This window comes from Nipponia nippon, unplaced genomic scaffold, assembly GCF_047370975.1.
Source record: "Nipponia nippon isolate SJK-2023a ecotype South Korea unplaced genomic scaffold, ASM4737097v1 scaffold_5, whole genome shotgun sequence".
In the NCBI taxonomy this organism is placed as follows: Eukaryota; Metazoa; Chordata; class Aves; order Pelecaniformes; family Threskiornithidae; genus Nipponia; species Nipponia nippon.
The window spans coordinates 12670205-12683898 of record NW_028262369.1 but is presented as its reverse complement, the minus strand read 5'-3'; the positions used below and the strand labels follow the sequence as shown (position 1 = coordinate 12683898).

The 13694-nt window shown below is 50.2% G+C and overlaps 1 protein-coding gene across 2 annotated transcripts in view; it reads left to right on the top strand.

Moving 5' to 3' along the window:
• The first annotated feature begins 835 nt into the window (after positions 1-835).
• Positions 836-13694, top strand: part of MICALL2 (MICAL like 2) — a 40192-nt gene continuing 27333 nt past the window's right edge. The window contains exons 1-4 of one of the 2 annotated variants that reach the window (XM_087734758.1): positions 836-889; positions 3686-3735; positions 4119-4656; positions 10964-11012. In XM_087734758.1, coding sequence (XP_087590884.1) covers positions 3726-3735; positions 4119-4656; positions 10964-11012 — 597 coding nt within the window. In that variant the 5' untranslated portion in view covers positions 836-889; positions 3686-3725. Of the gene's footprint in view, positions 890-3685; positions 3736-3974; positions 4657-10963; positions 11013-13694 lie in introns of both variants that reach the window. The other variant, XM_087734757.1, reaches the window with a different exon arrangement.

The window sequence follows — 13694 nt, the reverse complement described above, 5'->3', positions numbered from 1 at the left end:
TTATCGGGTTTCCAGGCTTTAAACTCTGCTCTGCTGATAAGACACAGCATTTCAAAGCAGCCAAGCCAGCTCCTGCTCCAGGTTGGGTCCTGCTCCCATGGTGATGCCAGGATAGATATGGGTCACCTCACCCAATCTCGTGATCCCAACAGGTTTTGATCAGCAAAATGCACCTTCACTTTCACTTTCTGATAAGAGCGGTGAAGTTTACAGCTCCCGGAGGACCAGAGGGAGCACTCTGCCACAGCAGTGCAAAGACTGGAGATCACCACCACCTTTTTCAGCTTCCTTGGAAGAGGAGGGGAGGTCACCTGAAACAAACACTATCCCTGATCCCCTTGGAGAGCTGCTTTCAGCTCCCTGAGACTCTCTGGTGACCCACCAAGCAGCTGTTTATGGACTCTTCATTTTTCCTTCTCACCTGGTGTGTAGGATGCAGCATCTGAGCAGTCTCCCATCCTTGTTGCCTGGAAATAACTTTCTGACATCAACCTCTAGCCTGTCTCGCACCTCACTGTTTCGGGGGACAGGAAAGCCGGCAGGTCATCTTGCCAGTGGGCAGGAGGGACAATAAGGGAGAGAGACTGGTTTCTTTTTTGATGTGACACTGTGTTATGTGGCAGGACATGCTTTGCTCTGATGCTCACTATTTTTGGTCCTTTGAAATTTTAGGACAGTGGATTTATCATTTATGAGCTTCTCAGAGGCATGTGTTGTGGAGAGATTTACCAAAGTGCCTCTTTCTGTAACTTCACATTTCACTTTCATCTTCTTTCAGTGGAAATTCGTGTTCAGACTTGAATTTTGTAATAACGTTTTTTCTGCTACTTTGCAGGTCACACCAGCCAGACTCCGAGGAGAGGCGGGTATCATGCGGAAGCATTTCTGTGTGAGTAGCTGTGAAATTGTTGGGGCTTTCTTTTCCCTGGCTTGGGCCTTTCCGTCTCTGTGGAGTCAGCCTGGCTGCCTTCTGAGAAGAGAGAGCTGATGAGGCATGTTACTGATGAGACGCATACTTTTTCCTTCTCGTTTTGAATCCCTCAATTTAATACAAGCCATTGGCATGGGAACGTATGAGAGCTCTTGGCTATGACACACACTTCCTATTGTTGGGAGTGAACAGCCCTGCGTGCAGCCTGCAGCAAAATGATGAAGTGGCTCAATTTGATCAGCTGATTTCCCACAATAGTTAAAAGATGTGATTTTTGTCTATGATGTTGCAGTCTTTTGTGAAAAAGAATGCATTACTTGATTCTCAGCTTCATGAGGCTCCACGTTGTCTGATACAAGGAATCAACCCTTTCCCCCTCTCTCAAGTCCTCAAGCTAACAAGTGTTGGTTGTTTTTCTTTGGGCTTTAGGGTGGTCCTAGTCATATATTTAAGTTTTTTCTCTACTAATGGTAAAGTTCAGGCTGCTGCGTATGGGAACTAGGATAACTTTATGACTAATGGCAGAGGGTGATCCCCACTAGTCATAGCAACTGTCAGGAAGCACTCAGTATTTCTCTTTTGCAGTTTGGTATCTAGGAAGTCCTTCCAAAAAGGACTGTGGAAGAGAAAGAGAAGGAGACGTGTCTCTAAGCAGAGAAGAATAAATTACTCCATATCTGTGCACTGCTGCTCTCCAACAAGCTTCCAAACACGCCTCAGGAAGGGATCTAGAGGAGCAGGCACTGCATTCGCAGGACACGCTCTGCTCCATGAGCCGGCAGTGTATCGCGGGTGGGAAATTTCACCCAGCAGCACTGGGAAAAGCTTAGTGAGTGTGGGCAAGGTCCACAAAATGGGCTGAGGACATACAAGGCTCCTCCAAGGAAAAGATAGGGAAAAATACAATCCAGAGTAAGGATTTGTAAGCATCATCCCATGAGGAACGTCTTGGGAGAACAGCAGTTGTGGGTAATGGGTAGGCAGCTGCACCGGCAGCTCTGCTCCCTTCCTGCCCTGTCCCTCCCTCAAGTGCTTGTTAGTTTACCTGTTGGTGCATTAAAGACTCATCATAGCTATAAACTCCCACAGAGCTCTCCTTAATCACCAACTAAAAACACTGCAGAAGTTGCTGATGCCTGTATTTTGAAAAGCCATTATTGGGCCAGTAGTAGCACTATTACTGCATTAGCTAACTCCTTCAGCGATGGCATTTTAATCACCTTAGCATGTAATGTGGACCTGATTCTTCTGGTGTACCAAGGGCTGTACCTCCATCCTAACCCTCTCTTGAGATGCACAGCTTGGAGCCAGTGACTAATAGTTTCTTCTTCTGGTGTCTGCAAGCCTTTCTGATACAACCGGCTCGGTCAAACACAGATGACCAGGCACAGTGCAGGGAGGGACAAGGTGAAATGCAGTGGCCTGTGATACACAGAAAATCGCGGCTGCTCTCCGACTCCAGCCTGGCTTTCCACTCCGTGGGTCTGTCCCCTGCCACCCAGCCCCAGCTGCCCCTTCCCAAAGCGCAAGGTAACAAGAAGGGACTAACCGCATCGACTCATTAAGCCAGGTGTGTTAGAAGACAGGTTGTCATGTTAAACAAATACATTTGAAAAAAAAATATCATTCCCTGAGCTGTGCCCCATCTGGGCCATTAAATCTGAAAGGGGTAACTACTGCTGTGTCAAAGCTGGGCTCAGAAGCTGATTTTCGCCATTTGTACTACTAGCAGTTGGCAACGACTCCGTATTCAAACATCATTTTCTTCTCCTCGTTTCCCAGTGCTGCACTATGTAGATTGCAGGCATGGCAGGGGGATGCACACTGCTAAACAAAACGGTCTTTGGGACTTACAAAAAGAAACCCCACAAATCCATTTCCTAAACCCATTGCATGCCCTTTATTTCTCACCAGCCCCTAAGCTACCTGATGACAGAGGATGGGTAGGGCTGCTCATCGTTAGGCAGCTGGCTTTTCGTAAATTATGCAAATTTTATCAATCTGATGAAAAGGTGGTGTGGAAATGAAGCAGGACAGCTCAGCTTTCACGGCGCCAGCACTGCAAGTTTCCAACTTGCAAGAAAGCAAGCATCTTTTTCGAGGGAGGGGAAAAAACCAACAACTTTGAGTTAACCCAGCATTTCTTTTGATTGGTCCCTTGGTAGCCTGATTAATTTTGAGTGCAGATGTTTATGCTTTCCTTCACAGAATACACCCAGTACTCGGGAGCAGCCTCACCGTGCCGTATTTCCTCCTTGCCACACCGTTCTTGTTATGGTTGTGCAGCAACATACGCTAAGGCCTTATTACAAGGGATTCCTATAAATGGCATAAAGGATTAATAATGTATTTATAACACAACTTTGTTTTAGTATAAAGTGATCTATAAATTTGTAATAAATGTTTTATAATGTTTTTGTAGCCTGTTATAAATGATAAATGGGAGACTATAGATGCCACATCAAATATTCATGCTGCATTGTGTGCATTATTATGCCGTTACTGTTCAGGAAACCATTAATAATAAAGTGAATGGAGATGTAAAAGTTGCTGACATGCCCAGCAAGGCATTTATAATGAAATGTATAATCCTTACCATAAAGTAAATACATTGGCCAGTGATTGTTGATGAAATGGAAACACACTGAATTATTTGTGAGGTATTTATATATTAATGTATATTATCCATATCATGTCATAGAAATGCCATTAATATATTATATGTATTATTAATTATTTTTACCTAATTTATAGGCAAGCGTTACCTTGTCTCTTCGGCAGTTTTGTCAGCCACATGAGATCTGGTGAGTTATTTTATGATACACGTGCCGCGGGGCAACCGCAATGGGTTGGCGGTGACGGCCCTGGCCCTGGCCCTGGCCCTGGCTAGCCCAGCCGGGGCAGGCCCGCAGCGGGCGGCCGCCCTTTTGGCTCCCTCATCCAGCCACCTCGCTCGTCCCCTCCGTGGGGAAGGGGAAGGCCGGTGGCTGCAGGCAATGGCCGCCGAAGCCTGTGCCCACGGCCGGCCTCCCTCCTTCCCCAGCCAGGATGAGGCCTCTGGGCGGCCATGCTTCGTCCTCCCTCCTCCTCCGCCTCACGTCTCCCCTGTGTGGCTGCCCCTTCACGAAGGAAACCCGATCTTTTTTGTGCGTGGGTGCGAAGGAAATTTCCGTTGTCCCCACGGCAGAAGACCAGCGTGTGGGATCCCGTGTCGCGACAGGGCCACGTCGGGAGGGCGGGGGCTGCCGCCGCCCCCAGCCCCTGTGGAGCAGCAGTCGGCCCCGCAGGACGCTCCGCCCCGGCACGACCGCCGGCCACGTCCCCAACACAGACGCCTGCTGCCATTTCTCCCGCCGCTCCGCCAAGCTCGGCCCCGGGGCGAGGCGCAGGGAGGCCCTGAGGGGCCGCTCCCGCCCGCCCCTCGCCCGCCCCTTTCCCCGCCTCCTGCCCGCCGCGGCTGGCCGCCACACGCCGGCAGCCTGCGGCTGGGCTCGGCACGGCGCGGCGAGGGGCTCCCTGCTGCCCCGCCGAGCCGCCCCGCGGCGCGGGGCCTGCCGCCGCCTCCCCCGGCCCGTCGACGCCATGGCGGCCATCCAGAACCTGCAGCTGTGGTGCAAGCAGCAGTGCGAGGGCTACCGCGATGTCAGCATCACCAACATGACCACCTCCTTCCGCGACGGCCTCGCCTTCTGCGCCATCCTCCACCGGCACCGGCCCGACCTCATGTGAGTACCCTCGCCGGGCGTCGAGGCCGACGCGTGGGCTGCCGCCTCGGCGGGGCCGGGACCCTCCGCTCGCCGCTGTGGACCCTCGCCGGGCTGCGGTTCGCCCGCCGTTGAGCTGCGGGCTCCAGGCCCACCGTGGGACCTCGCCTTCCCCGCGGACGCAGCCCCGACAGAAATCCCGGCTCCTCCTTGGGAGATGCTGCAGGCGGGCGGCCGTCGCCGGCAGCTCAGCTGGCACCCACGCTGAAAGTCTCCAAGCGAAGAGCTCCGCTCTTGCTGCCTACGTGCTTTTCTTTTCCCTATATTTTTCATTTTTCTCCTTTCTCTGCTCTGTGGCTGAAGTATAAGTATTTTAAATGCGTCCTTTCCATTGCAAAACAAGTTCAGGCACCAATTTTTGGGGAAGCGTTTCCTTCTTTGCTGTTTGTGTTTGCTTAGGCTGGGCTTTCCTCGCTCAGCCCGGCGGCTCACGAGTTGGGAGACGAGGGCTATTTAAACACAATACAATAGAAAGGCAGGGCCTGGCAGCCACTGGCTAGGATCCTGAACGTCACTCATTTTTCCCATCTAGAGCTCTGTCTGTGGGACGCAAAGTGTTTTCCAGCCCTTGTTGGTGCTGTTGCTGGTGCCCTGTGGGTTTTGACCTGTCCCTGCCCAAACGTTAATGTCTGGGAAGGTGAAGTACGTCCTGTTTCCTAGTTTGTTTTTTTTTAACTGATGGGCTCTTTGGACTTTGAGGTGGGGAGGGTTGAGGGGGAAGGTCGAGGCAAGGGAGCAGCACAAAGATTGCCCAGGAGTATTGATTTAAGCGTTAGGTCCCTCCCAGTCAGATGTGTCTAGCTGGTGGAGGACCAGGGTGGGTTTTCTGTTCTTTGAATTCTGTCTTTTTCCTCGTGCTCCCAGGACAGCCTGCTGCTTGGGTTTTTGTGCAGAGATCTCTCTTACAGGTGTCTCGCTTCTGGTGGAAGACTAAGGAGAAGATCTCTTGCTCTCTCTCCTCTGTTGTTTTGAAACTTGGAAGAGGCAGGAGCAGGCTGGGCAGTGGGAGGTTAGTGCAGGAGCTTCAGGCACACTTTCTTTGTAGTCCCCAGTGCTTGGGCAGTCACCATGGTGCTGCTGTGCATGGCTTCCTGACATGCTGTCGTGTCTATGTGACTTCAGGTATTTCCTTTCCTTCCTTTGATTCACAGTCCCAAAGACACAAAATACCAGAGCAGAAGGGCTGACGTGACCAGGAGGTGCTCGTAGGGAGACTGTGACTGCTTCCTGGCCGACTCTGCAGCTGGCCCATCTGGAGCACGGGTGTAAACAGGGGCTCAGCGACTTGAGAGCTGGAATAGTCCTGTTGACCAGTTTAGTGGGTTGTTTATAATCCTTGAACTGCGCATCAAGGGTTGTGGATAGACATGTCTTAAATAAGTTCTCCTGTGCTGAAGAGAGATGTTCCTTGTGGCATCTCTCTGTTCCCATTCATTTTCTTTTAGGATGGAAATACTGCCTGACTTCATTCAGGACCTTACAGAAGCTCTTTCTGACTTGGGCCAGCTCAGCAAAGGCTGCCTGACGGTTAAAGTAAGAGAAGCTTTTATTAACAACTTCCCTCATCAGTATCAGTGGTGTAATGCAGGAAAGCACCAGGTGTATCCTTGGCTGGGCAAAGTCCTGCTGGAAGGAAATTATGCTTTCAAGTGGTTGGTGGCCAGGGCTGCTGGGTGTCATGTGTTGAATCCTGGGGCTGAATACTTGTGCGAATTCTCCATGTATCTGTAAGAGCTTCTCTGAGTGTTGCTGGTGCAGGAGCCACCGGCAGAGAAGTGCAGCTGGCTGCACGTGCGGCTGTGACTCCTGCTTCCCAGGGGCTTGAAGTGGTTTATCCTGAGCTGCTCCCCTTGCTTCTAGCAAAGATTCTAGCTGAAGATTAAAAGCATCATACTGAAAATAAAACTAGAAAAAGATAATTGGTGTTTGGAGCGCTCAGTGTGTTTGCAGAAGCTCTGCTATATAAATTACTTGCAGAACATGATTCAGTCATGGCATCCAAGTTTTGCAACAGTGTGTTTTCCATCTTGGTTTACACAAATTACATTCTTGGGCTGAGGAGTGCAGGGGATTTCTCCTTGCAGGAGCCTGAGAAATTCCCAGGAAAACTTCAAGCAATTACAAAATGTGGTCATAGTCACGGGCTTCTCTTGTGGGGTGTGTGGCTCAGAGGACAGGCTGGTGGGGGTCTCTCCTCCCTTCCTGTTTTCTTGCTGGAAAACATATGGAAAATATGATAACTTCTCTCAAACTTGGCTGATGTCAGTTTGTGTGTTATCGGTGAACAAAGCATGCTGTGTAAAATTAAAAATGCATTTCCCACTCACTTCCCACTCACGCAAGGATGCTCTGGGGGTGTGGAGACGCACGCTGTGCCAGGCAGGTCCCATCCCATTTTGTGGGATGATTGCGGAGCCCTGAGGCTCCTCTCGTCAGAGGGATGTGAAGCCTTACGGCGGCGTGGTGGGTGGGAGGCTGAGGTTGGCAGCTGCCGCGTGTGGTGGCGATGGCTGTGCAAGCTCCGGCCACAGTTTTAGTGGCCTTGGCCTGATAAGTGACTTAGAAGGAGTAGGGGAGCCATGCACACTCGCTGACAATATTAATGCCAGATGTCGAGGAAAGGTTTTGATTAAGCTCCTTCTCTTCGTCCGGGATCTTGTTCTTTCCCAGACTGTGAGCTGGTGTTTAGCTGAGCGTTCTGGGAATTGTCTGGTTGTGAAATCCCCCTTGGCAGCTGAGCAGCAGCGGGCGCCCATTCCTCCAGCAGCATTTCCCGGGTGGCTGTCAGCTCAGCGGGGCAGGATGAGGCCAACAGTTGCCAATACAGACAGAGAGGGCTGTGGCTGTGCTGACGGGTTGCCTTCAGTCTCCATCTCCTTAGCAAAAGGCTGGGGTGAAGCAGAGCTGCCGCCTGCTTGGCCTCCCTGGGGTTGTGGTTTGTGTGACAGGCGTAGGCAAGGGGAGGATGGTTCTGGGGTCGGGGATGATAGTTCTGGGGTCAGGGAGTCTCGTCTGTTGTTAGAAACCACCAGCAGCACACTGCAGCGTGCCAGCAAGACCAGAGCAGTGTGGAGCAGGCATTGCTGAGAGGAGGATGAGCGCATGGGGGACATTTTCCACCTGGGATTCCCAGCCCTGTCCCCTCTCACCAGGTTGCTTGCACCTCCAGAAAGAGCACAGCTGAAAGGTGTTCCTGTTCCCAGCAGAGCACGCTGGATTGGGACCCTCTGTTCAAGGACTGTGAGCTGGCAAAGGGTGCTTCACTCTTTTTCAGTGATCCTTTTGACTGTGCATATCCTATTGTCTATAGAGAAAATAGTACAAAAGTGACGAGAAGCAGAAGCTTTTCTGGTACCATCATGGCTCCGGGATTTTTTTTGCTTGATCTGCTCCAAGGTCAAGTTTCCAACCAAGTTAGTGCTTGCAGCAGCAGCAGAGATTCCTCCTGTGGAAGCACATGTGCTTGCAAAGGACCGTGGTGTGCTTTGCTGTGAGTGCTGGGGCTGTGCAGCTGGAGCAGTGGGTGGTCACAGGGATTTGTGAGCATGAGAAATGCTTGGCCACTTTTTGCTAAGAGGAGGATTTTTTGAGGAGCTTCACTTCTATTCCTGTGCTAGTAAACTCCACTCTGATTTGTCTCTAACACTAGAGGCCCTCTCTTGGGTCAGATTTGTATTTCTCACCTCTTCCAATTAATTCATTTGCCTGTGTTTTCTCAGCAGAGAACTCTTACTTCTCCATCTGTATTAGCTTTGCTTTCTTAGGATTACCTTGGTCAGAGAACTTTGTTATTCCAAGATAGGAAATGCACCAGCAAGATCAATTTCCAAAAGAAATATTATATGTAAGCAGTTCACCTGACTAGCCAGGGAAGGAGTGATGTTGAGAGGGCAGGAGGCTCTTGAAATGACCAAGTAACCTGTTTGCACTCTCCTTCGGGGAACAGAAGGGGATTTCAGACATTCACCATCAAGAGATTCGGGTTTTTGGGTCTCTGTTACATGCCACGCGGTGTGAAGCTGCACACACACTACCATAGCAAAGAGCATTCAGCCTTGTGGAAGGCTACTGACCGACAATAAATAGGTAACTCCAGTATGTCACGTCTTACATGTCAGCATGACCGAGGAAGCTGGAGCTCCCCTTTGCTCTTGCAGGTGTTTTCCTGCATTCAGGATGTCCCTGCTGCAGAGACTTTATTTGGGAGCAGAACCGGGAGTGAGGCAGGGAGCTGCAGTCACTTCCTTCAGCTGGATCTTAAAAAGCTAATTTTCTTGCCTGACACAAACCAGGTTGATTGTATCTGTTGTTTCACTGAAACTTTTTTGGCTTTTGATTATTTTTGTTGCTCTTTTTAATCCATTGTCTCAGGGAAGGGAAATCTCTGAGCAGGAGCACTGCTTGAAAAAAACCCTCTGCAAGTCCCTTTGATTTTGCACAGGAAAGAGTATATGATTTAGAGGTGGTTTGTGCCTTGTCCTTACATGCTTCTTGGGGGAGTTTGACCTTTGGGTCTTATCTGTTGTTCGTTCTCTCCTTATCCCACATAGCAATACCAGCTGTGGGAAGCAGGGAGGAGGCATAGGCTGTGGCGTGATGGACAAACCTATTTGAAGACGCCTCTCATTTATAATGTAATGCTCCACTTTCTGTACTAAACAGATAAAGGACCTGGCTTGCTCCTTGCTGTTACAAGTCATGGAAAAAGTTCCCCTGCTGCGATACAGATCACGTGTTTGTCTCATGAATAGGTTGCTGCAAGCCAGCTTTGCCCTGGCTTTCACACGGTTATCCTGGCTCCTCTCAGAGGTGAGGGACTGGCTAACAAGGGTAGGTTCACATCAGTTGTAAAGGTGCTATGTACAAAAATGCAAAGTTGGTGCTGTAGCCTTTTCTGTTTATCAGTGAGAATTTCCTCTCTGATATCAGCCTTTTGCTTAGCTCTGTGCCAGCAGGTACAAGGACTGTAAAGTGAAACTGGGTTATCAGAAAGGAATTGACCCTGCTTGCGTGCCTGGGCAGAAGGAAGCAGTGTTGGAGAGCGGGGCTGCCAGCCAACAGTCAGTTTTGTATTCCCAGTTTAGCTAGTGACAGTCAGTTTAAAACAAAGCTGATGGTGGCTGCTTCCTAAGCAAGGGACATGCTCTACTATGGGCAAGAAAGCACACTGTGTCGTGGCTCTGCTTCCAATAGCACAAACTTGCTCTCCCCCGTGCTTTCTTGCCTGTCCTGCCAGCTCCCCGTTCCTGAGTTCCCAGCACAGTGCAGAGAGAGGTGGCATCTGGGTTGTACCAGAGAGGGGGAGAGCAAATCTCAGGAGAGGGGAAGAGGGAGGTGATGTCCAGGGACAGCAGAAAGGAAAAAGGATTGTTGACTTTGGCTTGTAACTGCAAACAGTAATTGTCGCTTCCTTTTCAGTTATTCGTTATGATTACAAATCAAAAGTGACAGCCCTAGGGAAAGGAGAATAAGATTTCTACAGGCCACTTTGGTGTTATCAGCTGCGGTATTGCGTTGTGGGCAGAGGTATTTCCCAGGCATTATTCCTGGTGCTGGTTTTGTGGAGCTCTGCCAGAGGAGAAAAGAGGATTTGAAACCAGAACTTGTGTGCTGGTGGAATCAGCAGCTTCTGAGATCGGAGGATACGGGTGCGTCAGAGAAGCGTGCAATACATGCAGCATCTGAGGTATCCACACTTCCTCGGGACTGTGAGATCTCTCTGGGTGGAGACAACTTGCAAGACAGGAGAAGAGCCTGGATGTGACTGTTTGGAAAGTACTTCCAGGGAGAAAGGTTTGCAAATCTGGCTGGCAGGCATCAGTGTATCTTTTTGAGGTGGTAGAGGAGCAAGGCTTTTTTTGGGAAAAGAAACCCACCCCATGAGTTAGAGGTTGCTCCTGGCTGTCTCAGCAAAACCTGTGAATCTGCATGGGATGTTTTGGCATCAGCATGTCCTGTCCGCGGGAGCCTGCGGGAGTCAGCCCTGCAAGGGTAGATGTGCCAAAAATGTGTTGTGCTGCCTGTGGGCAGATGGCTGTGCCTGCTGGGTCTCCTGCACATCTCCATCCTGGGAGGTGCAGCAGGTCTGTGATTGTCTTGCATGGGATCTGCCACACTGCTCCCTCTGGAGCATCTCTGAGAAGGCAGGGTGGGAGGAGGTGTTCTGTCACCCGAACCAGCGAGGCTCAGAGAGGTTCGAGAAGCTGGAAGTGAAGCAGTTTGCTCTGCATCACCAACCTGAGATTTTTCTCTTCTTTCTATATTTCAGAAACTTCAACTCCCTCAGCAAAGAAAACGTGTACGAGAACAACAAGTTGGTAAGTTACTTTTAATGATTTACTTTTGGTCTAGTCTATGACCTGGCACCTTGCTTATGTGGTTTAGTGACAGAAACCCTGCGGATACAGTGTGCTGTATTCAAATCCTTTGCCTTATTCTGCATGTGTCCAGCCTTCTGATTTGAACGGCAGTGTTCAGGCTTGCTGGCTGCCTGAAAGTACCCTCAGACTACTCACAGTTCTTCACTGGCTGCACAGTGATGTCTATGTCCAGTGTGTCCTGTGGCAGAAGGAACTTGGACAGAGATGCTGGAGGTCAAGACATGGGCATGGACATGTTGAATACATGAGGGATGGAGCAGGAGCTGGGAGGTAGCTGATGTGAGAGGGGAAGTGTAGGAAGTCTCCCCCCACTTCTGCTCATTCCCGGTGCAGGGAATGGAGGCTGCGGGAAGGTGGAGATGTCCTAAAACCTCATCTGTCCTGGACACTTCACTCCAGGATGGGATTTGAGTTTCTTTTGTTCTCTCCATGAAGAAAGGAGAAGTTGGGCAGGCGAACCCCCTCCTGCACTGGATTCAAGCATGGGCTTAGTGCTCCAAGGAGGGATTTTTTTCCTCCCTCTCTCCCTCGCAAAGAGAGAGGCAGTGGATCAAACTGCTTTTTTTTCATTGACATTGCTCCGCACAAGCTTCGTGGCTGCTTGGCAGGAGCTCAGGATGTGAATGAACCACGGCAGCTTACTCTTGTCTGGACTGGAGGAATGACATCCTCTGACGCAGTGAGCCATCTGAGGTGGTCCTTGCCTCCAGGAGAGCTAAACTTACCCCTCCACGCTCCTTAGCTTCCGCTCCCCTTCGGCCCTGGCCATGTTCACAGTGCCTGTGACGGACCCCCCTCCCCTCAAGCTGGGGCTGCAGTATGTGAGTGGTTATTCACACTCCCTGGGGTTCAGCCCTGTGTGTTCCTCTCCTCTAGGTGAGATTCAGACCAAGCTTTTTTGCTTGTGAGGTTTGTTATTTGGCAGGCACTGGGGCCTCTTCACCATGGACAGTCATCCCAGCCAGAGTGCTGTGAAGCCCTGAGTGTTGCTCCTTCCCCAGCTGTGCTGATGGTGTCTGCTCTGCTGGCAGCTTTACTTGTCTCTGGGAAATGAGCTGTATGAGCCGCCTCCACTGCTTTTATTAATTAAAAGCTTCTTTGTGCCTCTCATAAAAAGAGTTGCCCCCCTCCTTTGTTGCAGCCTGTGTTTCCCCGCCTCTCCTCCCTCCATTTCTTAGTTTCTTTTATGTCCTTTATTTTGCTCTCTCTTCCTTATTCCACCTGCTGTAGGATGACTTGTCTGTGTTGCCCTTTCACTGCTGGTATGCTGCTGCCTTGGCTCTGCCGTGAGTGGGGCCGACTCCTCCATCTCCCTGTGGACTCCTGGGCTGGCCTCCCGCCTTGGACTGCTCTCCATCCTAGCTCCTACACTTTCTTCCTCTGGCTGCCCTTGGGATAAAAGTGGGTCTGATTTCTCCCAGGACTATTCCTCTGCTATTGTTCAGACCCTCCTTGATGCCTCACTATTCAGTAACTTCTTCTGAGGGGCTGTGTTATTCAACTAAAAAAATCTTGTTTGGGCTGCAATTTGCCATATAAGGTCTTCTGCCAAGGAAGAATGTGTCACTTCTCAAGTGCCAATAAAAACAACCCCAAACGCTAGAAAAATGTCAATTGGTGGCATTTTTTTGCTGAAGATTTCAAAAATATATAAAGATGAGAAAGCTTTCTAGAGACCTTGGGTGCAATTCTTCCAGTGCTAATGGATGGTGGTGTGGTATAGGTGATACAGCGGTAGCCTGTGTCAGAGGAAAGCTGTGCCTGGCCAGCTCAGATGGCCTCGAGCGTATCACTTTGCCTCCTCTATGCAAAAAGGGAACAGTGACACTTGCCTCTTTCGTAAAGCACTTGGAGCTGCACTGAGGAAAAATGTTATGCAGAAATAACATGTTGCCTCTTTAAAGGCCAGCTTGGGCAGGCAGGTAAAGGAGAAGGGCAACTGGGCCATGTTAGGTGGTGATTTTGCTGGATCTCTAGGCAAGAGCAGTTCCCAGGAACATGAGGATGCTCTAGGCACAGGGAACACTGCATCCTAGTGCTGCTCTCTGCGTTGCTCACCTGGTTCTGGCCAAACCAGTTGTGTGCATAGAGCATCCTCCTCTTTGTGGTCCAGGCAGCCCCTTGCACTTGTTCTGTGCCTGTTGCACTGGTCTTGCCTGTGGCACCGTCTGGCAGGAGGTAGCACGGCCTGCGTTCCTGCTAGACTGCACACCAGGAATGTCCAGCAAGAAAACTCCACTGGTCAGACCAGTTGTGCAGCCAGTGCAATAAGGAACACTCCAAAGAATACATTAAGTACCAGGTTACGAGACAGGCGAGTGCCAAGCTGGGATGACACGCCGGAGCTAACTGGCTGAAAGTGTATTTAATGTCAGCTTAGTTACATTTTTACTGGGATACCCAATGGAAAAAAATGGTAATTATCTTGCTGAAAAATAATGGCTGTTTGTTTCTTCTAAGCAGGAATAGTTGGCGTGTACACCAACACTGTTGTGTGTCTGTGCCAGAGGTCAGATGCGGAGGGTTTTAATATGTTTGAGTCTTTCTTTAACCCTTTCGCTGTGGTGTTCAGCAGTAGCCTTTCTTGTGCCTCCCCTCCTGCAAGTGCTGTTTTGCTTC